General features: G+C 38.8%; 1 protein-coding gene across 3 annotated transcripts in view; it reads left to right on the forward strand.

Moving 5' to 3' along the window:
- Window positions 1–6,678: 6,678 nt before the first annotated feature.
- The window catches only part of LOC306771905 (ankyrin-1-like), a 191,151-nt gene continuing 170,184 nt past the window's right edge, over window positions 6,679–27,645 (forward strand). For all 3 annotated transcript variants that reach the window (XM_079261231.1, XM_079261232.1, XM_079261233.1), the window contains exon 1: window positions 6,679–7,065. In XM_079261231.1, coding sequence (XP_079117357.1) covers window positions 7,000–7,065 — 66 coding nt within the window. In that variant the 5' untranslated portion in view covers window positions 6,679–6,999. The remainder of the gene's footprint in view (window positions 7,066–27,645) is intronic.

Genomic DNA, 27,645 nt, shown 5'->3' on the forward strand with positions numbered 1-27,645 from the left:
TATGTGAGGTAGAGAAGCAACCTTGGCCTGAAATTTGCTGCCATTTTATTACTTTGATATGATGCTCCCACCCAGCCATGCCGGATGAGGTCATTGCTGAAGATTAATTCCAAGAAAGTGACAATTTTCAGGATATTAAAGCTTGTACAAGTGTCTCTGTTGATTCAAGCAGGCTCTGAGTCTGTGTTTCTGTTTTTACACTAGAAAAGCCTTTTTAAAAGGATTCTGTGCTACTTCTACTAATTTAACTCTTATTTAATGAGTAAAAATAAATTCTTCAAGTAAAGTAGACATGATATTAGCAAAGACCAAAGGTTATGTTAAATATAGTTGAATAGTGTTATGACAATATGACTGAATGAACTATAGTTTAGAAAGAGCATTATGTCTATAATTCCGCATGTTGACATCATACACATCAGTAGACATGTTCAAACCTGTGTGGTTTAAGTGGCATTAATAGATAAATAAATAGACTTTAATATATGACACTAATTTTAGGTTTATTTACATATCTGCAGCTTGTGCATCTGTGATGCTAGTTATAGGTTGTAGAATTTGAACATAAACTGAGTCCTCCTTGATAAACCTGTACTTCTACTCCATGTCAAAATATCTTTGCAGTATTTCTAATTTAAATAGTGATAACTATAAACTTTCCAAATATTGTGCTGCCCTTCCTGAGATTTAAAATCTTGTTATGAGGACTGATTAAAGTGCCTATATGACTATGTTCAGACTGCTGGCTGAAGTCATCCAAATCTGATTTTTTTTTTGCCCCTATGCAACCTGCATCTGATCTTTTCATAACCATCCGAATTACCCAGATTTGATTTTTTTTCATATGTGGCTTGGATATGTGGTCCTTAACCTAATGTGTCTTATCTTTTGCCACACAACTTAAGTCTGAACAGCCAGGTCACATTAATCCGACTTATATCCATTGTCCACTCTCACAAATGCACATAAAGTTCCCCCTCGTCTGAAAAAAACTCCTAACCAGTGAAGCTGCTCACATCACTCTCCCACCAGTCCTGACTGTGACTCCATACCCACATGTCTCTCTGTACAGATGTTACTGCCACTGCTCCACAAAATACCATGGTCAAAAAATGTGACTGTTCTCCTTTTCAATTTCCTCCTTAAAACAATGCTATTGTAAATGTGCTGGCTACGGTTGGCCAACAGCCTTAAAACTGCAAGATATGCTCTGCCGTTACCTTCATTCTTACTTCTGCAAACCCGAAGATTCATACGCATGTTCACAGTGACATCATCGTGTCTTCTACGCACGTGGGACACTTTTGTAGCGCATGAAGTTCCAATAAGAAATTAAGTACAAGTCACATTTAATCTCAGGAAGATCCTTCAGACTACCCTGGCGAGGAGAAGTGTCCAGCTCACATGAGTTGAAAACAGGGGTGCCTCAAGGGTCGGTGCTCGGCCCTCTTATCACTTTACACCTCGTCACTTGGTGCAGTCACAAGCTTTCACGGCTTCTGCTACCACTGTTATGCTGATGATACTCAGCTTTTCCTCTCCTTCCCACCGGACGACACAACCATCTCAATGAGAATATCAGCTTGCCTTGCTGATATCTCGGCATGGATGAAGGCTCGCCACTTTCAGCTCCATCTGTCCAATACACAGCTCATTGTCCGTCCAGCCCATCCTTCCTTACATCCAGAACTAAGTGTGAAGCTTGACTCTATCACACTTGTTTCTACGTCTGCTGCCCGAAATCTTGGTGTCATGGCGGATAACCAGTTGACATTGCCTCGGTTGCTCGTACCTGCCGATATGCTCTCTACAACATCAAGAGAATCAGACATACCTGACAGGACAAACGACTCAGCTTTTGGTTTAGGCTCTGGTCATCTCATGCATCGATTACTGCAATTCCCTACTGGCAGGGCACGTCTGCCTGCATGCTCTGTTATACCTACAGATGATCCAGAACGCTTCTGGTTTTCAACCAACCCAAATGGGCTCATGTCACTCCGCTGCTAATCGCACTTCACTGGCTTCCGCTCGCAGCATGCATCAAATTTAAAGCTTTGCTTTGCTTTTGGCTTACAAAACAAAACCTCGAACGGCTCCTGTCTACCTTCATTCCTGAATCCAGACCTACACTCCCTCTCGACAGCTACGTTTCACCAGTGAAAGATGCCTACCACCAGTATGTGAGACTAAATCACTAACTACACTCTCCCAAACTCTGTCCGCTCTGCAGAGTCCTTGTCTACTTTTAAGAGCAAGCTGAAGACTCAGCTCTTCAAGGAGCACTTCCACACTTAGCTTAGCTAAATTTGTCGGGAAAGTTGGAGAACTTTGCCAAATATTATATTAATATTATGATATTCTTTGTATTTTAACATAGGTAATATTGCGGGGTGGGAAGAGAGAAAAACAAACAAACAAAAAAAAAGACTGTAGCATTTCATGTAAGGAACTCCGTCCAACTGGACAGTCCACTAGTACCTTCCTATGACGTCCTCAACTGTTTGATTTTGTGCTTGTGTACTCATATGTAAGTCGCTTTGAAAATAAAGTGTCCGCTAAATGACTATAGAATAGAATAGTATAGAAAAGAATAGAATAAAATGTGAATGGAGTCTCAAAACAATCATATTTTGCAGAAAATTCCAAATTGAGCATTATGTCTTGTAGCCCGAATGTAGCCTGAGATAGGCAGCAGCTCAGGCTAGCAGAAAAAACAATGTATACGCACTTCAAACAAATATGTACATGTTGAAAAACAATGCAGTCCCGTGCCAGTCAAAATCTACTAATATTTATAACATTTCCTTGTTTCATATAATTGTGGCGTGATGGAGTCGATATCTACCACAAGTGACTAGATTGGGATCAACAGATAGATGAAGATGGATACAGATAGATAAAAGCAATAACAGAAGTGGTCAGCCCAAAGGGCATATTCATAGCAAAGGACCAAACAGAGGTAAAAATTAAATGGTTGGATTACCTGCATTAGATAGTAAGGCGTGAAAAATAACAAAGGGTGTTGTCAGGGAAGAGGACCAGACATTCTGAATCTTACTGCAAGAAGTGAATTAAATCAAGCCTGTTATTGAGTTATAGCGATGAATGGGAGACACAGATGTTGGTATGGAAGTTGTTTTCTTAAACAGTCTTTTCAGTGCCCAAAGCGTTGCATGAGCCAACTTTCACTTCCAAAAGTTGTTTGTTTTTTTGTTTTTTTCAGCAATCTTTAATTTTTTTTTTTTTACTTTTCAAACTATTAGAAGGTCTTCATGCAACATGAGAGTGGCACCTCTGATACACATGATGTTGTTTGGTCTACATTTTAACTATAATTAATATTTTTTGTTTTTTTTCCCAACATTTTTCTTATGAAATTATCTTAAAGCATTGATGTTATTTAGGTTTTGCAGCTCTTTAAGAAGTAATACAGAAATCAGCACCTACTTGTTGTTGTTATAGCATAGTGCGGCCACTAGATGGCACACTCTGCGCTTCAGTTCAGCTTAGTAGACTGTCTTTACTGAAACGCACAAACACACCGGCTGCAATTCACTCACACACTTTGCCAGAGTTTTACATGCTGCAGACTTAAAGTCCTGTTCTCTTTTAAGAAAGAAATAATGATCATCAAACCTTCCAAACCTTAAATTTAAGTACTACATAACTACTTCTCTTTAAATTGAAAATGTATGACCTAGGAAGGAGGGGGAATTGGGATTGGATCAAAGTCAGGATTAATCTAGAATTTACCAGACTCATAGACGTAAAGACTGCGTGAGCATCTAATGAAGACAGAGTGACACAGACAGTGTGTGTGTGTGTGTGTGTGTGTGTGTGTGTGTGTGTGTGTGTGTGTGTGTGTGTGTGTGTGTGTGTGTGTGTGCCGTGGGGAATAACATTAACGAATAGCAATGAATACATTGCCTTGGCTTCTCATGGGTGATATAGTTATAATTGTGCTGGGCAAGCCGAATCACACTGCCATAATCCACTCACAACACATGCATGCTCATGCATGCAAAAGGCAATAATCCAATGATCCATCACCATGGGGTCTTCCTCGCTTTGTCAATTATTGATAAGGAAAAGGCTGCAGAGGCTTTGATGGGAGCGATGAAAACTCTTTGTCCTGCTTGGACAAAAGCAGGCCTCCACTCTGTTGTTTTACTCTTCTTTCTTGACATGTTTAACTTTTCTACCCGTGTGTTCGTACTGGAGCTTTTTGCCATTAACCCACTATGGTTGCGTGTGAAATTGAGAAATACGGTGTGAGATCAGGGGATGTATTTATTAGGATGTAAATGAACCCATTACATTGATCCAAAATGCAAATTTGATTAAAAAATCAATACAATTGTCAAATGCACTTTTATTCTGAAAATGGCTGCCTTTTGAGTTTCACAATCATTATTCCCATTTATAACTAGTCTGACTCCATTATTAGAACAGTGTTTTATTATTTATTTATTTTTTATTAAATTAATTCCCATGTCTGAGCTCAGTAATAAAATGTTTTATATTTCCAATCAAACCAACATTACAGAAAGCAACTTGAACAACTGTTCAATTACCTGTGATAACATTTCCTATCAATCAGTCCAAAGTTCACTTGATTGATTGATTGATATTTGTATTGTGACTGACTTTGAGATGTCAGGATGAAATTGATATAATATTGTTTAGTGATGATTTATACCTCGAGTATTTATGTTTGTGCCTGACAATCCAAAATGTTGCTACCATCCTAAAATCTGTTGCTAGCTTTAGTTTTTCTGAAATTACTTTTCTTTTTGTAAACTGACAAGGATTTGATGAAACTGAGTTTTCGGGATTCTATGAAGAGTTTAGGCCACCTGGGGTCCTGCTCTGTCCACACTATATTTTGTTGCATAAAGGCCACATAAGATAAATCCTTCTTTGTTTTGATGGCTCTGTGGCACCATTTCCATGCTGTAGTTGCCCATTACATGCTGGGATTGAATGAATGACAAAAAGTACATCCCAGTGGTTTTACTGCTTCCCAAAACATTTGTTTTCATGCTTGTCCATTGAGCAGCTTTGCTTCCAAATATAAACAAATGTTAACTATTTTTAAAGTTTTGCATGACTTTGATATTGAAGTACCAATATTTGTAAATCCATCCTCACCAGCAGGTGGAGATGTGTTGGTTTTTGGTTTTTAAGTAACAGAATGATATGAAAAAGTCACGGTATGACCATTAGATTTTCCATCATACCGTGCCTGCAGAATAAATAGTCTTATAAATAACAGGGAGAGTGTGCAGGTCAGGTGTACCTGGAGTTATGCACAGGTATGGTAAAAGTGTAAGGGTGCTCTCTTGTGGTGTGTATGGGGTGAACCCATCAAACTTTTTAGCCCAACAAACAAGACAAAGTCAGCAGTGTGAGAATACTTCGAATTCTGCAAAAAGGTGGATGACAAAGGCGTTGTTGCACAAAAAGCAGTTGTTTTTTTACCCAGACATTTAAAAGACAATATTTAAGAGCCTAGTCATAAGACAACAATATGCAATGAAACCGTGTTATTTTGGCTCAAGATTGTCATACCGTCTTTAATATAAATACATACCGTATTTAATATAAGCTCATGCCCAGTGGAGATGTAGGTTGTTTTGATACTGATCAAGTAAGGAGACTTTTTTTAGTTTCTAACAAACCTTGCAGAGCTGCAACATTCTAATTTTTCATTTTACAGCTATGGATCAAAAGGCACAATGAAAGTGTTGGATTTTGGTTATTAAAATGATTCATCCTTCGGCTGTGGCTCCATGTTTTTATGGTTCAAGCATCAATTTAAGCTTTTATACCAAATATGCATTGATTAACATGAACATTTAACTTGCAAAACCTCTAATTGTTAGGTTGACGTCAAGTGCGGGGGATTCATATGCGGACTCGGCTTGGAGTTTCAAACAATGCTTTATTTGCTTCCTTCTGATTTCGGTTTCTTTCCCAGGTGGATGCGGAAGATAGGTTAGTCGGCAGGCAGACAAGCGGGGAGGGAAACCTGGCGGACAGAGAGGCGGGCAGGCAGGCAGGCAGGCAGGCAGGCAGGCAGGCAGGCAGGCAGGCAGGCAGGCAGGCAGGCAGGCAGGCGGGCAGGCAAGCGGTAGGGCAGCAATCGGGCATGCAGGCAGGATCTCTGACGGGGAAAAAACACACAGGTTAACGATCAGGAAATCACACTGGGAAGAATCCTTCAGGCCGAGAGTTGTACCAAAGGCGTTCAACTATCTGGCGATGAACAGCAGGCTGGGCAGATCTTAAATAGTGCTGCTGCTGATTGCCAAGATGCCGATCAGGTGCTGATCCAGGTGCCAGGATGCCAGACACGCCCACCAGGGAACAGGATCACAACACTAATAGGAAAAACAAGTTTTAGGGTTGAATGATTATATTAGTGTATTTTAATTATTTACTTTCTCTTCTTTTGAAATTTTGGACTTGTTGATTGTTTTATCAGCTTCTGCATAGAAAGACACACACACACACACACACACACACACACACACACACACACACACACACACACACACACACACAAACAACTGCCAATGAGCTGGCATTGATTGCTATTAATACTCTAGCCCCCGTACTGTAGCTTGTTGCTGCTGTGATCTCACTTGTGGAGCGTGTGGGAGGCAACCACAGCAGCGGACAGGTAGAAGTGAAGTGGAAGAGAAAGAGCGACAAAGAGAAAGAGGCAGAATGTGCGTCTCTCCATCGCTTCAGCCGGGCTTTCTCGTTGGCTCCTAACCTCGCGGACAGAGTGCGGCCAGTGTGTTTGTGTGCATGGATGTGTGTGTGTGTGTGTGTGAAAGTGGGTGTGAGCAGCTGAGCGAGTTGGTCGCGCTGCGCTTTGAGAGTGGCTGCCACTTCACTCTTCTCCACTCATCCATGCTGGATTAAAAAGCCTTTTTTTGGGACTTGTATACAGCTGTTTGGGACGCACATATTCTGACAGCTGCTGCCATGAGTGAGGAGACCAAAGAGAAATCCTCGGGGAAGTCGGCTCATCGCAAGAAGAGAGGAAAGAAGGTAAAAGCAAAACTGAGCTTGACTTGGGTTCGTAAACAACATGGTGTGACTGCTTGGGCTGAAACATAAAATTCCTTTTTAGTTAACAGACTGGAAGAAAGGGATTGCCGTTGCTTGTTTTTAGACAAAAGTTAAGGTTTAATTTGATAAGTGGATGATTGTATGATCATTTATATTGTTAATTTTACGTGATTTGTCTTTGAAAAATGCACATTTGTGCATTTTGTTGATGGACGGAAGCATTTTTGTTGTTGCTGTGAGCAGTTGTTAGGTGATTTGTTGATGATGATGATGATGTCATATAAAAGGCTATTCTTCACTCATCTGAAAAAGGTTCATTAAATTCTCATAAAGCCCTTTAAATGTTGTTACTCGTGCATAGAACAAAGAAATTTTTATTGTTTTTTAATCAAGCAATCCTGTTTCTTCAGTATGACGGGAGTCATTAAGCACCTGTTAATTTCTTATTAAGCTCAGTGAGAGGCGAGGCCAAAGAGATAGGAGGGGAATGAAAAATGGGGAGGAGGATACTCGGGAGACGTGAGACAAAAGGTAAAATATCACTGAACAAAAAAGGTTGAAGAGGAGTGGGAGTTGGAATAGGAAGGGAAAATGGGAAGGTGAAGAGTAAAAGAAAAGAGGTGTGAGACGGGATCACAGACAGGAAGGATGTGGGAGAATATTGCAGCAGATAATCCTGATTTCATTTGATGGGAATAAATTATATCATTGTGTGTTTGGTTTTTTTTTTTTTTAACAAAAACAAGACAATATTATATTAATTAAAGTTCATAATAATGCTAACAATGCCATCTCACTTGTGCTTTGGTGATTAAACGTGGATTTTCTTTGCATAGTTAGTTGATAGAAGGTCCATATAAGGTGTTTGGTTGAATGTGTGTGCGGAGAATTTTCTCCCATGCCTTCTAAACACACCCCAAGAGACTTTAGAAAATATTTCACAGTTTAGAAATATATTCTGCCCTATAGAAATTTCATTTCATTTCATTTTGTTTTAATTTTATTTTCGATCTTGTTGAACTTACTTCAATTTTGGTCAGTTTTCTATTTAGTGGGTAAATTTGTGTGTATTAAAAACTTAGAAAGTATTATTAAAATTTTGGGCTTTATCACGCTGTAATGATCATTTCCACTGAATCAGTTCTTAACCTCAGGTATCTCTACATTGGTTTTGCACCCATCACAGCTCCAAATAGATTGTTTTTTTCAGATCAAGGTAAAGTGCTTTCCTGGTTGGTACATCATGAAGAATGAGAGAATTTGGATGTCTTCCTGTTGACCGAATTAGATCTTAGAAACATCCCGGAAGAAAGAAATGCCCTCCCTGAAAAGTATGGTTAATATCTCATTCCTTACAGTTTAAAATGATGGTCTGCAGTGGCTTAAGAATTTAACAAGGAAATTCAGGAAGTGTGATCAGGTAGGAAACAGATTGTTGGGAAACAAACAAAAAAACAACAACAAAAAAACAATATTGTATAGTACTGGAAAAATTAAATTTCCACTACAAAAATATTTTTAAAACTTTGAGTAGGCTATTGTTTTAAGTGACATTAGCAAAATGTAAGTCTGACAACATGAATAGCCGTGCCATGGGCCCTTTTAAAAATGATTTCTGGGACTGTGGATGGGAATAAACATCTTGCTAAATTCAGCATATTTATGGAAATACATTGTATGGTCATTAATATGTACAGCCCCCAAAGTTAAAAGCTATGTAGCTATGTAGCTGTTATAATGCCTAGTTTAACTTATGGTATGCCTTCATATTGACTGTTGTGATTGCATATGTTTTTTGTTTTTTTTTTAAGAATGTGACTGAAATTTAAACAAATATACCTGAAAAGTCTGGTTTTACAAGATTTATAATCAAAATTCTAGTGTTGCATAAACCACAAATATGCTAAATATCTTTGCATATGGTAACAAAAAGGTCACAAAGACCTTTACGTTTGGCTTATATTCTCTATACTTTGCAGTTTACTTTCTTTTGAAACGTTGTCCTCATAACCGAAAATCATTTTATTTAAAGAAGGTTTATAAAAAGGCTTTCCCTTGCAAATCGCTAGTTAACATGAGCCAAGTAACTTGGGTCAGATACTAACGTCCACCAAGTTTATTTTACTAATTCTACAAAAAAAAAAAAAAGTATCTTTTGAGCCATTTGTGTCAAGTTATGTCCTGTCTCTGTCTTCAACACTTTAGAAATCTTTACTTTGACACAGAAGGTTTAGTGTGTTGCTATATAACTCATAACCTATGCTAGCCTGTACCAGCCTGTACCTAATTGTATTAGAAATTACACATTGTATACCGTATCTTGGATACTGCAAATATTGTTTTACTGTTTTATGGCTCCTGACTGCAAAAATATCCACGTTTTACAGATATAATATATAGTTTATTAGGTGTACAAAGCAAAAGCCCAGTTAATTAAACAGTACTACAATAGAATGAACTTGAATAATGTTCAACATGCCATTAAAAATGCTTTTCCATCTTCAAAGTTGCTGTAGCATTTAACCTGCTAACTAACCAACTGGTTCACAATACAGTGGATGGATTTGCTGCAATTTTTAAGCACCTCTTACTGACTGTTGCCCATTGGTGAGTTGTATGTATGTGGAATATGTTGTTCTTTCTTTTAGCATTGTATATGTAAGCTTAAATATCTCATCTAGGGCTAGGTTATATGATCAAAATCTCATATCAGGATATAGCTCATTTTATATCCCCATAACGATATACATAACGGTATAAAATTGTTTGTTTAATTTAGTGTCAGTCAGTTATTTAGGCAGCAGTGATCTCCTTCCATCTGGGGGAACTATGGCCATATGGCGTTTTACGGGTAAATACCTGTTACTGTGTTTGCGTCTGAAGTTTATTATAAGCTTTCGCCTCCACTTTACGCTGCTTTTGCTCGTTGACTCTATTCTTTATTCTGTATTCTTTATCCTGATTCCTGTGCAGGTGATAAAATGAGTTAGTTGTGTCGGAGTCTGTTGTTGGGACTGTGAGCTAGTCTGTTGTCGGTTCCACATCAGTCTTTTTACATCCAAACCGCATCCAGACCGAAATTTCCCCTCTTTTATGAACAAGCTCATTGGTTTGGGTTGGCTGCTCATCTTTTAGTGAATTATCCTCTGAAACACATCTGCTGCTGTCTTCCTCCATGTTCGTTTATTTCTTACAGCGTGCCGAAAAGCGCATCTAGACGTAAAATACTGCAGTAAAGCAGTTTATCGTGCCGTAAACGATAGAACTTCATATGAAATGCATATGAAGTACATATAGTCATATCGCCCAGCCCAAATATCATCCTTACGAGCTGCATATTACCAATTTAAATGCTAGTTTTTGGTGTTATTATACAGTGCCAACATCTCTGGCCTAGTCTTTGGGGATCTTGAGCAGATCTGCTACCTACACTGGTTAAAGAAATGCACCAGTCATGCATTGCTTATTACAGTTGTAAAATAAATCTTCGCCTCCTTTGTTGCTCCATCGCACTCTTTAAGTGTTTGACAGGCTTTAGTTCTTACAGCTATATTTAAATCAATCAAATAGAAAACAGTGTAAATCGCTGGGATGTTCAATAAGCGCTGCCCCTGTTGTGCTTATTTGTGTTGGGATATAAATTAAGGAGGATTTTTTTTAAAGCCTTTTGCTGTGATAAGAATGCTGGCTAAGCACCACCATTCTGCGAGATGCAGCCATATGTTAGGTCAGCTGTTCTTGGTTATCCTCACAAAGGTACACTAAAGTCTTTATTAACACTGTGTAACAGGTGTCTTTTACCCCCCTTACTGCATATGTTAACATTGATGTTATGTCCTATTGAAGGGATAAATGCTAAGATGATGAACCTTTGCAGAAGTGCTGTGATTAATGGTTGCTTCTGTGCTGGAAGAATGCAAGTAAGCAGAAAAAGCAATGAAAACGAGCTAGAAGACACACACCAGAATAGTGGAGAGGGAGTCAAACAAGGTGCGAAGCAAGTATTGGGAAACTGAGGTTGAAAGAAAGATGTGTGCTAAAATATACAGGTAGTAGGAATGACGGTAAAAGTGGAGGAAAGGACCTGAGTGTAATGATAAAGGAGAAACTGAGACACAAGCTGGAATGAAATGCTCATGACTCTGTTGTTTGAAGGCATCGCGGCTGATGGGAGATGACTGTTGTGTCACTGTGATACTGTGAAAGGGAGACAGCCGAAGTGATCGGGAGGAAAGGGAGGGACCGAAAGAAAAGAAGATAAAAAGAGGAGTATAGAATGAAGTCAGTAAAAATGGATGACTATTTTAGGTAAGAAGTCAGAAGGCGGATGTAGAGAAGGGCAGGCAGAGTGAGGAGGGAGAAAATAGAGGAGGAAGGTTATTAAAGGAATAAGAAGACATAATAAGTAGAGATCAAGGAGACATGGAGTAATTTGTCCATAAAAAACAGAGGAGCGCCTCTTTGCTATGATGAAATGAGTGTTCCTCCACTCCTCCACTTGTTGCTAGGGACATGGTGTAACTGTAGAGATGAACCTGAGTAAAACTGGAGATGACAACCTGCAGGATGAGCATGAGTAATCCAGGAAGTTCCTCAAGCTTTCACACACTAAAGCGAGAAAGTGAAGGCTTTCATGTGGTTGTGTTAAAGGTGAGAATTATGTGAGCAGTGAAGATATTTAGCGAGAAGCAGTGCTGTGCTATTTTAGCTTGAGAAACTCAAAAGAATATTTTGGCTATTTCCACCTTAGATGTTCACAGTAAATGTGGATATCATGGCTCTGTGGTTTAGCTTTCGTAGTCTGGAGGTTTTTAGATTTTTTTTATTAAAATGGTGTTTTTTTCTTACCCTCATGCACATAAATAAATTGGAAAATCTCTGGTAATTTTATCTACACTAAAGTTTGGGAGTGTCAAACTCCAGTCCTCGAGGGCCGGTATCCTGCAGGTTTTTGTTGTCTCCATACTTCGACACACCTGACCGAAATCCATAAATATGTAGACAAGAAGTTGCTGGATCCATTTGATTTGAATCAGCTGTGTTGGTAGAAGGAAACAACCAAAACCTGCCGGATACCGGCCCTTCAGGAATGGAGTTTGACCCCCCTGCTATAGTTCACATATGAGCAACATGGGAAATATTGACAAACACACATAGAAACAACAAATTTGCCTTTTTAGATTTTCAAAGTTTGCAGATAGTATCTTTGTTTTGTACCTAAAATAACCAATAAACAATCCATCAGGAGGAAAACATATAATTGCTTAGGACAGGGGTGGGCAACTTCTGTCCTCGATGGCCGCAGTCCTACAAGTGTTGGGAGTTTCCCTGCTGCAACACAGCTGACTCACATCAGACTTAATTAGCAGACTGCTGCAGAGCTTGACATCCAACTGCACTAGTCTGATAAATACCCACTGATTTGCAGCAGCTGAGTTGCAGCAGGGAAACTCCCAACATGTGTAGGACTGCGACCTTTGAGGACCGGAGTTTCCCACCTCTAGCTTATGATGTTTTCTGTCATGTTTGTGTTAAATGTTACTCTCAATAAGACTGCTATAAACACAAATAATTTAGAATTATCTTCACATGCAGTTTGTATGTGGAATAAACAGTGATCCAATGCAGTTCATCTAGAGCTGGGATGCCCAAATTTGGTCATCGAAGGCCACTGTCCTGCAGGTTTTCAGTGTGCCCCTGTTCCAACATATCATTAAATGGATCTAACAGCCAATGAAGTTCTGCACAATGAATAATTAGTTTGATTCGGCACCAAAAACTTCGTCAAATCAAATCTAACCAAACTTTATTTATGAAGGACTTTTCATACATTAAAATTGAGCACAAAGTGCCTCAAAGATTTTAAAAACACTAAAAAGAATATGAAGACATTTGCACATAATAATCACAATATTCACAAGATCTGGCAACACTAGCTGCGTTTCCATTACATTTTTTTGCAAAATAAAAGCGATATTTGTAAGTTTTGACAAACAATTGCGATTTGCAGTGTTTAGCGAAGTAGCCTCGTAAAATCTCGTTATTCCTGAAAGATCTTACAAAAATTTTGGTTGATGCAAAGTAGCCACGTAACGTTATTTTGGAGCTTTCTACTTGCTGCGGAGAATTTGCTACAACTTTTTAAAGCTTTTCTATCTCATTTTCTTTTCTATTACTGAAATTTGTTATTTCTTGTTCCATACCATACCATCTTTACCGGGAATGAACTGGCCATGACCCCCCACGCCATGTATGCCATGTCTGGGGACACGTAAATGTAAAAAAAAAAGTGTTTCCATTAAACTTTTGCTACATTTTCTATATAGAACCATCTGAAAAACCACCTTATGAGAGTGTAAAAACTTTTTAGCCATATTTGAGACGTAAAGGAATAAAGTGGGATAATACTTGTTTTAGGGATATGAATAAAATAAAGATATTGCATGTTGTTGTGTATGGACTATGGTGTGTAAAATTAAATCTAAATTCCTGCATGCAACTTATGTGAACACAATCAGAATATTTATTTAGATTAAAGTCAAAAGTCGCTATTGACGCTATTGATAGGTGAAATAAAATGAATTTAAAAAGCAAATTCTAGTATAGCACTTATTTTGCTTATTTAATCAAACAACTTTAAAACCACACATTTAATGATGGAGATTGACCCCGTCTGTCTGCTGTAGCTGCAATGCATGCCAGAGGTTCTGTTTTGAGGTATAAGACAGTCACAGAGATGGCAGAGAGGAAAGGAGAGCGAGTGTGTCACAGGGGATCCAAGAGCTTAGCAGGTGTGTTAATGGATGTAACCATGACAACCAGAGACCTGCTGGGAGACAGGAGGAAGTGAGAGAAGCACTTCGGAGCTGTGGAAGTTAGTCATCAGATACAGAGACAGCCTCTTCTTATTACATATCAAGCAGGTTTAAAGGTGGAAGCATGAGCAATAAAATGCCTACTACAGTGCATGTAAACATGCACTCAGTAATGTTACTTCCCCTGAACTGGGTGAACTTGAGGTTTGGAGGATAAAATGAATCAGATTTGTTCTATCTTATGTTTTATTTGGCTTGGGTGTGTGTATGCATGCACACACAGGGTTCACAGTCCTTTCGTAGCCTGTCTGGCTGAGCTGTGTAACTGAAGGAGACGGGAAGACGGGCTCCACGTCTACCAAGAAATGCCTCAACCAAGTGTGGAAGTGGAGATTCCAAGTGCTGTGTAATCAGTCTGTTCACAATTTTTTTTTCTCATCTGTGACAGAAGAAATAGATAAAAGTGTTATTTTAACAGCTTTAAAGCAAATATGTGAACTGATAAAACTCCTGAGTCAGTGTGAAATGGTCAAATAGAGTCAAATGCGAAGTTAATTTGGAGTAATTTGGCAACCAGCTAAACAATGCAGCTATCTTATAGAACCGCATGGTTCTGGAGAACGATGGCATTTACATTTTTTATTTTTTGGTTGAATTTTAGGATTAAAAGAAGAATTCCAGAGATTGCCGGTTAAAGTTTAGTTTCATGTGTGTGGGCGAACTTTTAGCTCCATTAGAAGCTAATTCATTCCAATGGAATTCTCCATCACATCCAGTGAGTATGTGAAACAATATTTGTGCCTTTCTTAAGTGAAAATTGTTACCATTTGCAGTGGATTTAGGAAATGGGCAATGTTGTTTGTGAGGTGGACAAAAAAAGTGGTGAACAAGCTAACAAGCTACTAGCTTGACGGTGAAATTGAGCAGTAAAAATTTAGCTTGGTACTTGGCCAAAATTATGGCCAGCTGCATAGCATGCCAGGTGTGTATGGGTGTGCATATGTTTTTTCAGAAAATTGACCAATCAACTTGTTTTATCAGTGTTTCTCCAGATCCTTGATGCTTTCTGTCAAACCAGTTCATATTTTATAACCAGAACCAAAGAGAAAGAACTTTACTCTGTGGAAGTTTTTGCAGAAGCAAATTATGAAACTGCACTCAGGTACAGTGCGATTTGTTCTTTTATTCCAAACTTTAATCCTGCATGTAGTAAATTTGCCATGTTTATTTGTGGAAGACCCAGAGGTGGACGACGGTTCTTGGTTGGTTTGGCTTCTGCAGTGACAGAATTCTGCATCAGTGTTACCTGGATTGCTGGTTAATGATCAAACTGTCCAGTAGCTCAAACATGGACATGTAACACCACATCCAGACCCACTCTTTCCTAAGTCCTTTTCACTGTTGAGTCATTCCTACTTTACTTCTTTAAGCTGACTGATTACTTGGTCTGCTGTTTGGATAAAACCACCTTTAGTCCAGTGTAATGTCACAATCCATGAGAAACAATAATATTTACTATTCCAGCAGAGAAGCGACTTTTCAGCCTCTTTCTCAGCATTCTTTCAGAAAAGAAAGAAATGAAGCTGCAGAGATGCACGAGGTCTGGATTGGGACTAGTGGTCTACCGGAGAGCATGATGACTGATGCATGAACGAAGGACTTGACGCCATATGTTAATACTTCTACAACATATACTGTGCAGCCGTGCTCTGTAGCCCTTCTGTGAGGAAGATGAGCAGCAGATGTACACATGCTGCATCAGTGTTTTCATGCTGCTTTAGTCAGAAAAGTGGACTTCTGCTTATGTAACATGACTGCCCACGTTCAGTCATTTTCATCCCACACCCTCTCCAACGTCAATATTGTCAATGCTTCCAATAAGCATGAAGTGTTCGCTCCAGCACATTGGTAATCTGTTTTATTCCAAATCAAGGGTCAGAAAAAGTTGTGGCGTTATCTAAAATTCTGCTTAAAACATTTCAGATGATCATTTGTTACAAAAAGAATATTATTAAAGACATCCTGGAAAAGTCTCTTTTTCATTCATTCATTCATTTTCTGAACCGTTTAATCCAATTCAGGGTCGCGGGGAAGCTGGAGCCTATCCCAGCTGGCTTTGGGCGACAGGCAGGGTACACCCTGGACAGCTCGCCAGTCCATCATCCCTTTTTTATGTCCTTTTAATTGAACAACATTATGATAGTTAAAATAAATCTTGAGAGTATTTTCTCTAGTTTAAAGGCTTTCGAAAACAAAGAAAGAAGTTTGTGTACACATGGCACTAAACTTAGCACTAAATTCGTGTTTGGATGATAATTTCTCCCCTTGTTTTCTGATTATATCAATTATTGTTGTATTGTTCATTGTTGGAGAGCTGGATCAGTTATTCTTTCATTGAGGTATAACTTTTAAGAGACAGCAGAAGAGGCAACTTCCATACAACATTATCTTATTCAATCTTCATCAACTGATTCCATTAAAGGTGAGAAATATTCAACCAAACTCAGGTTTCATTTGTAAGTTTAGGCGTTTTCATTTTTAATTATCAAAAACCATTCATATAAATTTGGTCTAATCTGTAGAATTTAACTATCTGATCTTCGACAGGATTGTTTACCCCGATAAAAGGCAGAATTTGGAGACAGATGTGTGCATGATACTGCATGTCCTCAGGAATAGTAGGAATACTACAGACATGGTTGTCTATTAACCCTTTTTGCTGTTCCATCCAGTTTAAAGACGAATCATGTGAAGAAAAAGCCATATGTAAACATGATCCAGAAATGCTGACATTTTATCTGCACCAAAGTTTATTTAAAACTAAAGAGAAACTAAAGCAAAACGGAAACTTTTCTGTGTTCAGATGACTCTGAATTAGAAATTCCAAGTTGAAATCACAAATCCTGCATCCTCCATCTAGCATGTGATCAGTGAACACTTCAAAGGTTTGGTTCTCTTATGGTCTGGGGGGTGTGGGGGCATATTAGTGCCCATGGATCTAGTAACTCACACTTCTGAAAATACACCATTAATGCTGAAAGGTATGTTTAGGTTTTTATAAGATTTGCAAATCATTGCATTCTTTTGAATTAGGATGTTGTTGTCACAATGTGACATTTTCTTTTTAATTCGACTGCAGAAATGTTCAAATTTGCATTAATTTCATGTATCACACCATTCACTAGTGTTCATACTGGTCTGCACTCATAGTCCTGTTGTGCTGGAAAAGTCTCAAACTAATGAAAGCGCTGTCTTAAACAGAAAACACCCCCCCCCATCTTCAATTCTGTATGTCCTGATTGGACATAAGCATGAACACATCCCTGCAGCAGAAAAGCATGTGCATCAGTAGAATAAAATGCCTGCTGAAAAAATCATGTGCCACACACAAGCACAGCTGGGCGTTTCCACTTTGGACTGAATATCCTCTTCTTTCATAGGGTGCTGCTGGGTGGAGTCAGACAGGTTACTCTATACCAGAGTGTAATCCCAGTTGGAATGCCTGTTGCACGGCATTTTGCGAGCACGTAGCTGGCTGCCCTCCCGTACAGTTCACCATTCCTGTTGGGACAGACGGGGACATTTGATAAGTCCTCAAACACTATTACTAGCGTCTGATAGAGCTTGGCCAGGTTGTAGCATGGGTGCTATGTTGCAGGCTCTTTTCTGAAGCAGGAAGTGTAACATTAACCGATGAGATGCCCATTCTAAAATTCTGCTGGCTTGCTCAGAAAGTCAGCAACGTTATCCTCGTGTCACACCCTCGGCATCATATGAATCAGTGAGGTGAAAAAAAGAGAAATCATGCATCGGCGCCAAAGGCATTGCATTCATCAGGGAAACTTATCCTGGCATATGAATGGTTGTCAGAACTAGTTCTCCTTTCTATTTTCTCCTGGTGCACATTTTTTTCTGGGAAACTGATCGTGCATCATTGCTTTTTTTATGAGCTTAATGATGCCATATGCCCTTGATTATTTTGATATGTAATTGATAGTGTATTTGCTTTATTATTACTGTTTAAACTTCTGAAGGAGAACTTTTTGAACTGAGCCAATCACAATTTGAGATTGAGAAGATGATACTTTGTGAGCCGCATGATAAGGTGGCGGGTGTTCAGTTTGGTTGCAGTTTGCAGTTATTGCCATTAGGTGTCACTGCATCCTACACCGAGGAGTAAAGGTGCATTATGTAAGTTTCCAAGCTGTAAACCTCTGCGTTCCAGACATGTTGATGGCACAGTGGCATGTATTAGGCGCATATGTGGTGCTATCGTATCCATGCAGCGTCCTGAGGCTACCAAACCACACTCTACAGCTTTTCTGCCAGGACGCTGAGTGATGTTGCAGCTGAGTTTTGCTTTACTCACCGCGCCATGCGCTAGCAAGCAAATATAAACACATTGGCCGGTTTGAAAGCGCACCATGGCGGATTCATCAAAGAAAACTAAGCGGACATTATCAGAGGAAGAAAGTAAAAGAGATAGAGCAAGAGATAAGACAAGAGTTACGATAGGACAGCCTTTTATTGACTGTAGGGAGTTCACAGTACAAGTACGATGCAAGATGGATGCTGAATTAACTGTCAACTGAGAGCAGGCCTGAGAAAGTCTACAAAGTCTACAAAGTTCTGCAGTGTGTCTTTAACAATCCTAATTTCCTGTGTATTGAGAAGGCTAACAATATTTTTAAGTTTTCAGGGGATTTATTGATTGTTAAGAGCAATTCAATCACTCAAAGATAAAAAACTTCGTCACCTGCTGAGTCAATCGATCATCCCCAAGTCTGTTTTTACTTAAGCAAAGACAAGCCCAAGCATAGAGAAGTAATGAGAAAAGCTTGTGTGATCAATTTAACGACAAGTTTGTTTGGATGCAGTTCCCATAAGAAAAGTTTTTGTGTGGAGAATTATCCAATAAAGCAACTATGAAACAGGAGCAGATTCCAGTACTCAGCATTCTGAAACACTATTCATCATGCAGCAATATCCCCGCACCTCAATTGTTTAGTGTCTTTATAGATACCCTCGCCAAATACGCAGCATACAGAATAATGGAGCTGATGATATTCTTTGGGGTGAGAGTTCCTGCCAGTGTGGTCCTTTGGAGCCAACATATTGTGTTTTTGCTGAGGCAGCCGTGGAGCAGAATGCTGTGCTTGGCTCTATTTCTATTACTTCACAGGGACCGGATGAAGCCTGGCTCTGTTAGCATGGCAGGTTCAGTGTGCGGGTCTCTGTTTCTACCCTACTTCTCACTCAGGCTCATGCTAACTTAAAGTGAAAAAGAGAATATTGTTGGATGTGATGAGATGAGAGGGAGACAAATGAAAGACTTGGTGATGCTTCCTGGTCAAGACTTGATGATTCAGTTAAAAACGCATTTTGCTTTGGTTGCCTTTATCAGCAGTTGACTGAGACCCAGAACTGCAGACTTTTTTCTTCAAGTTTAAGCCCAATAAAGGATGGATATTTGTACAGAATTAATTTGTGATTATACAGGCCTTGTAATCAGTGTATGACGTAACAAATGTATGAGTTCCTGCAGAGGAAGCTGAGCGAAGCCCACAGTGCAGAATCACAGCACAGCCCCATTCGTATTTCAAATATTCCTGTAACTAAAATAATCAAGATTAGAACAAAGATTTTCTATGCTCTTGTAATTAGTATTGAGGCATACTGGTAATATCTAATATAATGTAAGGTTTGGTCAGCTTTCACCAGTTTAGTCTACTTGTCTGATTTTGGCATTTTATATTTATTTATTTATTTTGTATATGTTTTTAGCAAGATTGCCAATAAAAGTACACTGTAAGCATTACAATGTTCTGTTATTTCATTATAAATTATGGTCCAATATTATATTAAAACTGGTGAAGTTATTGTTGTGGTTGGGCCTACACCTTACAAATAAATGCATTGTAGGGGCATGGGAGACCCATCCAAGATGGTGGCACGATGAGACGTCAGCTCGTATTGGCAGCGTGATACAACGCTGCGTCTATGTATATATGATATTGATGGTTATTTCCCTTTTGTGAGGTCACAGAGGGAAGGATCTCACACTCACCTGTTTGAGCACACGTTTGTTAAAACCGTGTGGCAAACAAGTGAGAAAGGTGACAGAATTGAATAATTTTTGGCCTCATACATGGATTATGGTGACACAGAAAACCTTTAGAATGGGAGTTTTCCGTAAAATGAGACCTTTAAAGGTGAAAATGAGCGGTCCGTTTGTGGCCAAAATACAGAAATAATCATGTTTATAGCTTGTTTCCAAAACTCATGTCACGTTAAAACCAAACATTCAGCTTTTGTTTTAATCCTGAGTCGAGTTGTTGAACCGAGAAGAAACCTAATAAATCCCTTCAGTTATTGCTGACATATTCTCCTTTAGATTCCTCTACCATCTTTAATTTAAAGTGTGCAGAAACAACATATAGCTGGTGAATTAGCTTAATGTCAGAGCGACTGACTAAGCAGCTGCAGTCTCAGAAGTAGCACTGGTTTGCAGAAAAGCTTGGAAAGTGTCAGCTATAGATCACTGATGAATACCTACACCAGCAGAACACTGCAGTAGTTCAACTTTAATTTATTTTAGCTGTGGTGTACAGCTCTCAAGCTGTCATAGTATAAAACTATCTCTTTAAATGCTTTTAGAAGATATTGAACATAAAGTTTATTTAAATTATGGTAACAATTACAACGATTACAGCATTACTGTGTCAATGTAGACAACATGGACAGCACAGTACTTTCATGGCACATGGAGAATATGAATTCCAACTTATCAAAATCACTAAATTGGTTAAAGCTTCTAGGTAATTCCACTAGAGCGAAATGGGAATTAATATCTCTAGTTTGTTCCAGTAAAGCAAGTCAGCTTAGATATTGAATGGTGCACTTTTGACCAAAGGCCTTCCTAATATTTTGGAACCTGTTAAATATTCCATTTACTACTTCACCATGTCCAATAAAGACAGCTGCAAATGCACAGGCTATGCTGCATTTGTGTTTTATGCTTATCATTAGGCCTGAGCACCAAATGCAGCGTAAGGGCCTTGTGTATCTGTAGCATTTGTTGTCCTTATGCCAGATACTTTGCAATCAAGTGGCAATCTCTGGCGGTTAAAAGTGAAGCCTATGTGGAAGTGCATAAAACTGCAGTTCCCCCTTCATCCACTAGGCGCTGCAAAACATAGCAAATCCCCATAGACTCCCATGTTAAAAAGACCAACTTCACAGCAGGAATAAATATGTTTACAGCAGAAATAGACATGTTTACAGCCTGGTACAAACATCCATTTTAGGTTTATTAGGTCAGGTTTACCTTCATGACAACTGTGGGGGCAGTGAATTTTTTTCTAACTCGCCCGTTTTAAAAGTAATTTAATCTCAAAGTTTGGCATATTTAGGGGCGTGTCCTTTTGATTGACAGGTACCAATCTCCGGCTTCAAGTCAGAAGAACGTAGAACAACCGCGGTTTTTAGCCGGTTAACAACGTGACTTAGCTTTAGCCCGCTTACCTCCGTTAGCTGGTTAGTTCCTGTTATCTCGGGGTTAGCTCGGTTAGCTTTTAGCTCGGAGTTCGCTCGATGTCAATCATCCGCCGTGACGCTCACGGCTCCCCTGTCAGCTCCACCTCTTTGCCCATATTTGTATTTTCTGGGCGAGACAACGTGCCAAGATGGCGATGGTAGGTACTGCCCACCAAGCTTCAATTCAGCTCTTCAGAAACCTACTTGTGGCATCACAGGGGCTCCGCCCATCTCTTTATATACAGTCTATGTTTGCAATGTTGGAAGCCTTAATATTTTCAAAAACTAGTTTTACATCTCCTAGCATGGAAAAGCAACACATTTTATGCTTCTTTTGTGTTTCTCTACAAACTACATGACATAAAAAAAAAAGAAAATAATCACATTCGGTGCATATTTAGCATCTGAAAACCGCATAGGTTAAGCTTAACAGTGTAGCGTGTTTTAGCCTGTTATGCTCTTCTTTCTAAAAAAAAATGTACTTTTATCATAATTCTCTTCATCTTGGTAGGTGAAAGCCCTTTTTCAATGTAATTAAAGTCTACATTTCAGCTTCAGATGTTTGACAGCTTTCTCCTGAACAGAGCAGTAAGTTAATATTCTGTCTGTACTTTACAACACTTTTATGAACCATTAGAAGTTTTTCCACCACAAATGTTTTCAGCCTCAATCCCAACATGGCTCACTACACATTATGTCAAAACCAATGGTTTCCTGTGTAATATTACTCCTTCGCCATCAAACAGGAAGTTGCTGTTGCTGAACAGAGGGTCATCTTACACCACAAATACATTATTTCATCATGTATAATGGTCCCCTGCTTGAACTTGGATTACATGACTTTTAATTCATAATCACAGAGTGACTGGCAAGAGGAAATGAGTGTGATGTCATAACTGCATTTATATTTACACAGTGTTTCGTATCCATCCAAAGCAAAGTGATGTGTTGTTAGATTAACCTCATTGTTGTCCAGAGTAATCATTCTGTGCACCTTCAGAGCAGGCTTGGTGAAACATGAGACGCCACTGTGGTCGGAAAGAACACCACCTTTAATTCTGCTCGAAACACAACAAGAGGAAGATTGGAGAAATTTACCGTTTTAAAATGTGCCTGAAGCTCAGAGATGGAGCTTTCATCGAGACTAAGTAAAGCTGTCAGACAGTAGTATGATTAAGCTGATGTGACATTGTAGCCATGGCAACAGGAGTGTGGAAAGGATGATGTAATCAATGGGAAGACATGTCTATTTCTTGCATTTACAAGTGTCTGTCTCTGATTATTTGTTTGTTTTTACATGGTTTATTGGAATCTTTCTAACGCTAATGTTTTCTCCTCATTTCTATGTCCCTTAAGCTCTATTTTCTTTTTTCTACAGTCATATTTATCTTTTATTCTCTTGATTTCTCTACATGTTGGAGAGGTGGGTTTTTATTTACAGTGACATAAAAATAACATGTATGGCTAGACTTCCATTTAATTAAGACTTCATTCTTTATTACTGAGAGATTTTAGGTTTAAGGGTTTTTGCTAAATTGAGGCCACTACTGAACCTTCATACGAGTCTTCTGTTTGTTGGGATTTTTTATTGTCTTTCTGTTTTAAATGTATCATCACTGTTTGGTGGTTTGGTCACTCTGATGACGTTTAAGTCCTGTGGACCTGAAATCACATGAAGAGAAATTACTTAAATTTGGAAAACTAGAACGACATCTGTAGAATTGACATGAGTGATCCCTGAACTGGTTAAATCTATTCCACAAGCTATGAGATGGAAGAAGTCACCATGATGTTGCATATTGATGATTTAAACTTCTGGTTTGAGACTTTGATTTGGCTGTTGCCACGGTGCACTTGTTTGAGTCAAAGCCACCATTTTAAGTACCATTAAAACTTAATTTAAGGATCTTTGACTCTAAGTGGTAGAAATTTGATGCTTTTTGAATGGAATGCTGTTGCGAGCCAGTTTATGGTCATCATGTACAGCAGCCATCGGTGCACCTAAAAGTCCAAAAACATCCTGGATTGTTTAACCTTGATTCTTTTGGAAGAAATCAGCTCCGTTGAAGGTGTAATTGTTAAGATGTTTATCTTTGTAACACGCTTTCCACCAGAGGTTTCAGCTTAGACACATCAGTTATATCAGACTGTATGAAACTTTTGGGTTTTTCAGGATGTTAACAGTGGTGAATGTTTTTTTCTTACATCACAGTAGAAAAGGCAGAAATACAGATAAATGTTTAATATCTGCTGTCATTTACTTCAACAATCTTTTATCAGTTAGTTAAATTTTGCATCCTGTGTAGGTTGGCATCATAAGTACATAAACAGTAATCACAGCTGAGACTTCCTTCAATTTTTCCTTGTATGAATGTAAATTCACTGATAAAACCCAATAAAAACCTCATAAAAAATGATAAGGAATGATTGTCACCTGGTCGCGAAAGCTAATCAGTTTCTCAGGATAACTACGGATGAAAGGCTTTACATGACTGAACTGAATAAAAGAGGAAGAAGAACAAATGCAGTAATGATGGGAGGGAGATGAGAAGCAGCAGAAGGCTGAGGGGTTTCTGATCTAGAGCACTGAGAGTACTGGCGAATCGCCTGCTGGAAATACCCAGACTGTTCCTCACACACACTGAGATGCACGTCATTGTCTGCACGTGTATGTGTGTGTGTGTGTGTGTGTGTGTGTGTGTGTAAGCTACTTGCGGCAGTCATGTATGCTTACACTTAAATCATGCCGTCATAAATCATGTCAGGTTGCACGTCTGCTGCTAAGAGTGCAGTAGCCAAACACAGAAGACAGATTCATATCCTGAACAAACAGAGCACTTTGTGAGCATCATCAAAGAAGCAAGCTCTCATTTACTGGTTCAGTCTATTCGTCTCTGCCTTTAGGCACGTACACACCAATTTTCCCTCCAACATCAGCACAAAAGCAGCACACATGTGCAATAAAATAATGGTTTAATTGCACGGTTTAAGCACAAATAGGTGCAAACGCCCTATTTCTGAGCTGACTATAAACTCAGAAAACCCTGTGTCTTAAATATGACCTTGTACTATCAGTGTTTTCATAATGTTGTTACTGGTTTTTAAAGGTTACCAATGTTCCGTTTTATTACATAAAAAAAGCTTTGCTCCATGAAGTGTTCATTATCCTTGTTTGTTGTTCTAAAACATTTTAAGTACTTGGTTGATGATACGCACATTTTTATTGAACTGGCATATCAGTTTCATTGTAACATGTAGCTATCAAGCTCTCAGGTTAAAGGTTAAAGCAACTGGTCAACCAAGCTAACCAGACTATGACAATGAATTCAGAAGGAGAAGCTCTTGACTACCTGGAAGAACGTGTTCTTCAGTTCAGCTCAGAAAACTGCTAATTTTCTGTGGAATTATTCATGTTTGCATTGTTTGTATAGAAAAATACTTTGCTTAGGAATTATTGATCCAAGAAGTGCAACTCTGAAAATGTAATCTCTTCACTTGAACTACTAAGTATTAAGTTTTTAGCTGATAACTACAACTAAATTCAGATCAGTGGTCACATTTACATTGGAGTTTTAATTCAGAATAAAAGTTAAATCTGCTTTAAACTGATGAGAAATGGCCATGTAAACACTTAATATGGAATGAAAAAGTCCATTCAGAAATAAACTTTATTCTGAAGTAAGTTTTAAATCCAAATTGAATAATTCCTCTATCATGTAAACCTTATTTCCGCTCCTAGTTAATCCAGATCGTTCTGCGTATGCTTGTTACATTGTCTCGTCCCAATGATGCACATATCCGCGCGTTGTTTTGTCTCCCGTCTTCGGTAGTCTGTCTTCCTTCTCCTTCTCAGCTGCTGAAAAAAGGGAAGTAGTATGCTTGTGTCGAGCTGCTGCTTCAGAATTATAACCAAAATAAAGACTAAACTGATACTTATTCTGCAGTTTCCATGTTACGACCGAAAAGACGAGAAGCAGGAAGCGACCTTTGTTTATTTCTAGTAGACGTCAATACGTCACGTCCACCGTCTGTCCAATCAGAACCCTTCCCAACCTGCCGATCTGAAGCGGAATTAAGTAACGACATGTTTCCATGTAAACCGCCATTCGGAATTATTGTTTCCATGTAAACTTGTAGGAGAATAATGTTAATCTGGATTTATTTAATTCCAAACTATTAATTATGAATAATTAAAAAAAAAAAACATACTGTAACTGTACTCAATGTGGCTTTGTATCTATATTTTCTCACCACTGGCTGAAAAAGCTGTAACATTATTGACAAGATGCCTGTTGAACATGGTTAAATACCTCCCAAGTTCTGAAAGATTGTGACCTGAAAGGACTAAGATAAACCTTAATGCCCAGTTTCATGGAAAATAATGAAAAGTAATATCATAGAAAACTTGTTTAGTTTGCACTTGTAGCAATACTTTCGATGTAGTTGCTGTGTCCAGCACATTTAGTGTGTTTAGCCGAAGGAGCAGAAGCCAGCACTTGGTAATCAAAGTGTGGTACGTTACAGGTTAAAAGAAGGTAGCATGTTTCCCAATCCATCTCATTTTGAATAATGTAACCTAGTACGTTATGTGTAAAACAGCGACAAAATAAGGCAACAGCACATGAAAAAAGCATCTAAATGCAAACCAGTTGTTAAGATAGGCTTCAACATCCACTCTTCCACTTGGTATCTGCATATTTCAGACCATTCTCCATCCCCTCCGACCTTCAAGTGTGGACTTTTTGTGTGATGCAGCAGTCAAAATGGGACTATTTCTCAACATGCTGTTAAACTGCGTGAAAATGAAAATTGTGTGTGTGGACTTAGATTTACATTACTTTTAACATGTTTTGCTGTGAGACTGGGTTATACATTCAGAATATAAATTTGTCATGCGGACACACGTACTATCAGATTATAAACATCATGTTACATTTGAAGAAAACTGAAATAAATTAATAACGTGTATGTCATGGATTTTATATAAATTTTTACATGTTATTTCACTGTCTGCCATGTTGGACTCACATGTGTGGTAAAAATTAACTGCAGAGTGGGACTATGTGCAGATGCACAATATTCAAAGTCTTGGATGAATTGGTTATTGGGCACATCTTCACATACGGATTAAATGGGGAGAAGATCAGTCATACATGTTGTTTGACCACTGTAGACCAAGTACCTGAGTTTATTGGATGTTTTTTTCTTTCTTTGCTTTATCACTCTCTCACCTTTCTGACTGTCCCTTTCTCATCACCTTTGCTTCATTTTGTTTCTTTCACACCTTTTTCTCATCTAGATTTCCCCCCATCCCCTCCTCTTACTTCTCCTTCCTCCATCCTCTGCCAGTGGCCACATGCCTGCTTCTTGATGTGTTGCCATGACAGCCTGCCAAGGTGTCACCACTGGGGTCGCTTTCATAGCTGTACTGAGCATGCCCAGCAGAGCTAGGTCAGGATTCCCAACCTAAAGTGGCTGCATCCCGCTGGGTTCGAGTATGGTCTTTGTGTGTGGGTGTGTACATTTGTGTGTAAGGGAAGGGAGAAAATATATGTGCTGTGTATGAATGCATGGATTAGGATGAGCTATCAGTGTCTATAATGGAAAGTTCATATCTAATTAACCTTTCTAATGTCAGGGAGGGTTGTCATTCCATATGGATTAAGTAGACAAGCATTATCCTCTGCTCACACACATAAAGACGAGAAGAGTGACTTAGATATGAGGATTTGAGCTCCAAAAGGCCTGCAGATTACAGTGTAATCTAATTTCGAATCCAATGTTATTTATAATAATCCATATAGAGTCTTCCCACAGTTACTCTACAAGTGATGAGTGGCGCTTCCACAGCGATGCTGACGCTAAAATATTTCTATATATTCCAGTTTTGTTACTAGATTTTATGCTTCTTGACTGCTCTGATAAAAATCGAGGAAAAATCCACAGGACAAAATAAAAGACTGTGGTGTTTTCATTTTTGTTATTTATTTACTTTTTGGTTTGTGGCAAGAAATTTCACCAAGGTGAAATATCAAGTATGTATTTTGGAAGAGGAGCCTCATGGCGAATGATTTTAGAGGTTGCAAGCAGTAGGTGATGCCATATATGATCTGTTGCGATGTGGAGAGGAAGACAAGCTAACACAGTAGCTAATATAGTTAGCTTGGCATGCTAGTCCCAAAGTAGCACATAATTCTATAGATGAATA

This window comes from Telmatherina bonti, assembly GCF_933228915.1.
Source record: "Telmatherina bonti genome assembly, chromosome: 21".
NCBI classification, from domain to species: Eukaryota; Metazoa; Chordata; class Actinopteri; order Atheriniformes; family Telmatherinidae; genus Telmatherina; species Telmatherina bonti.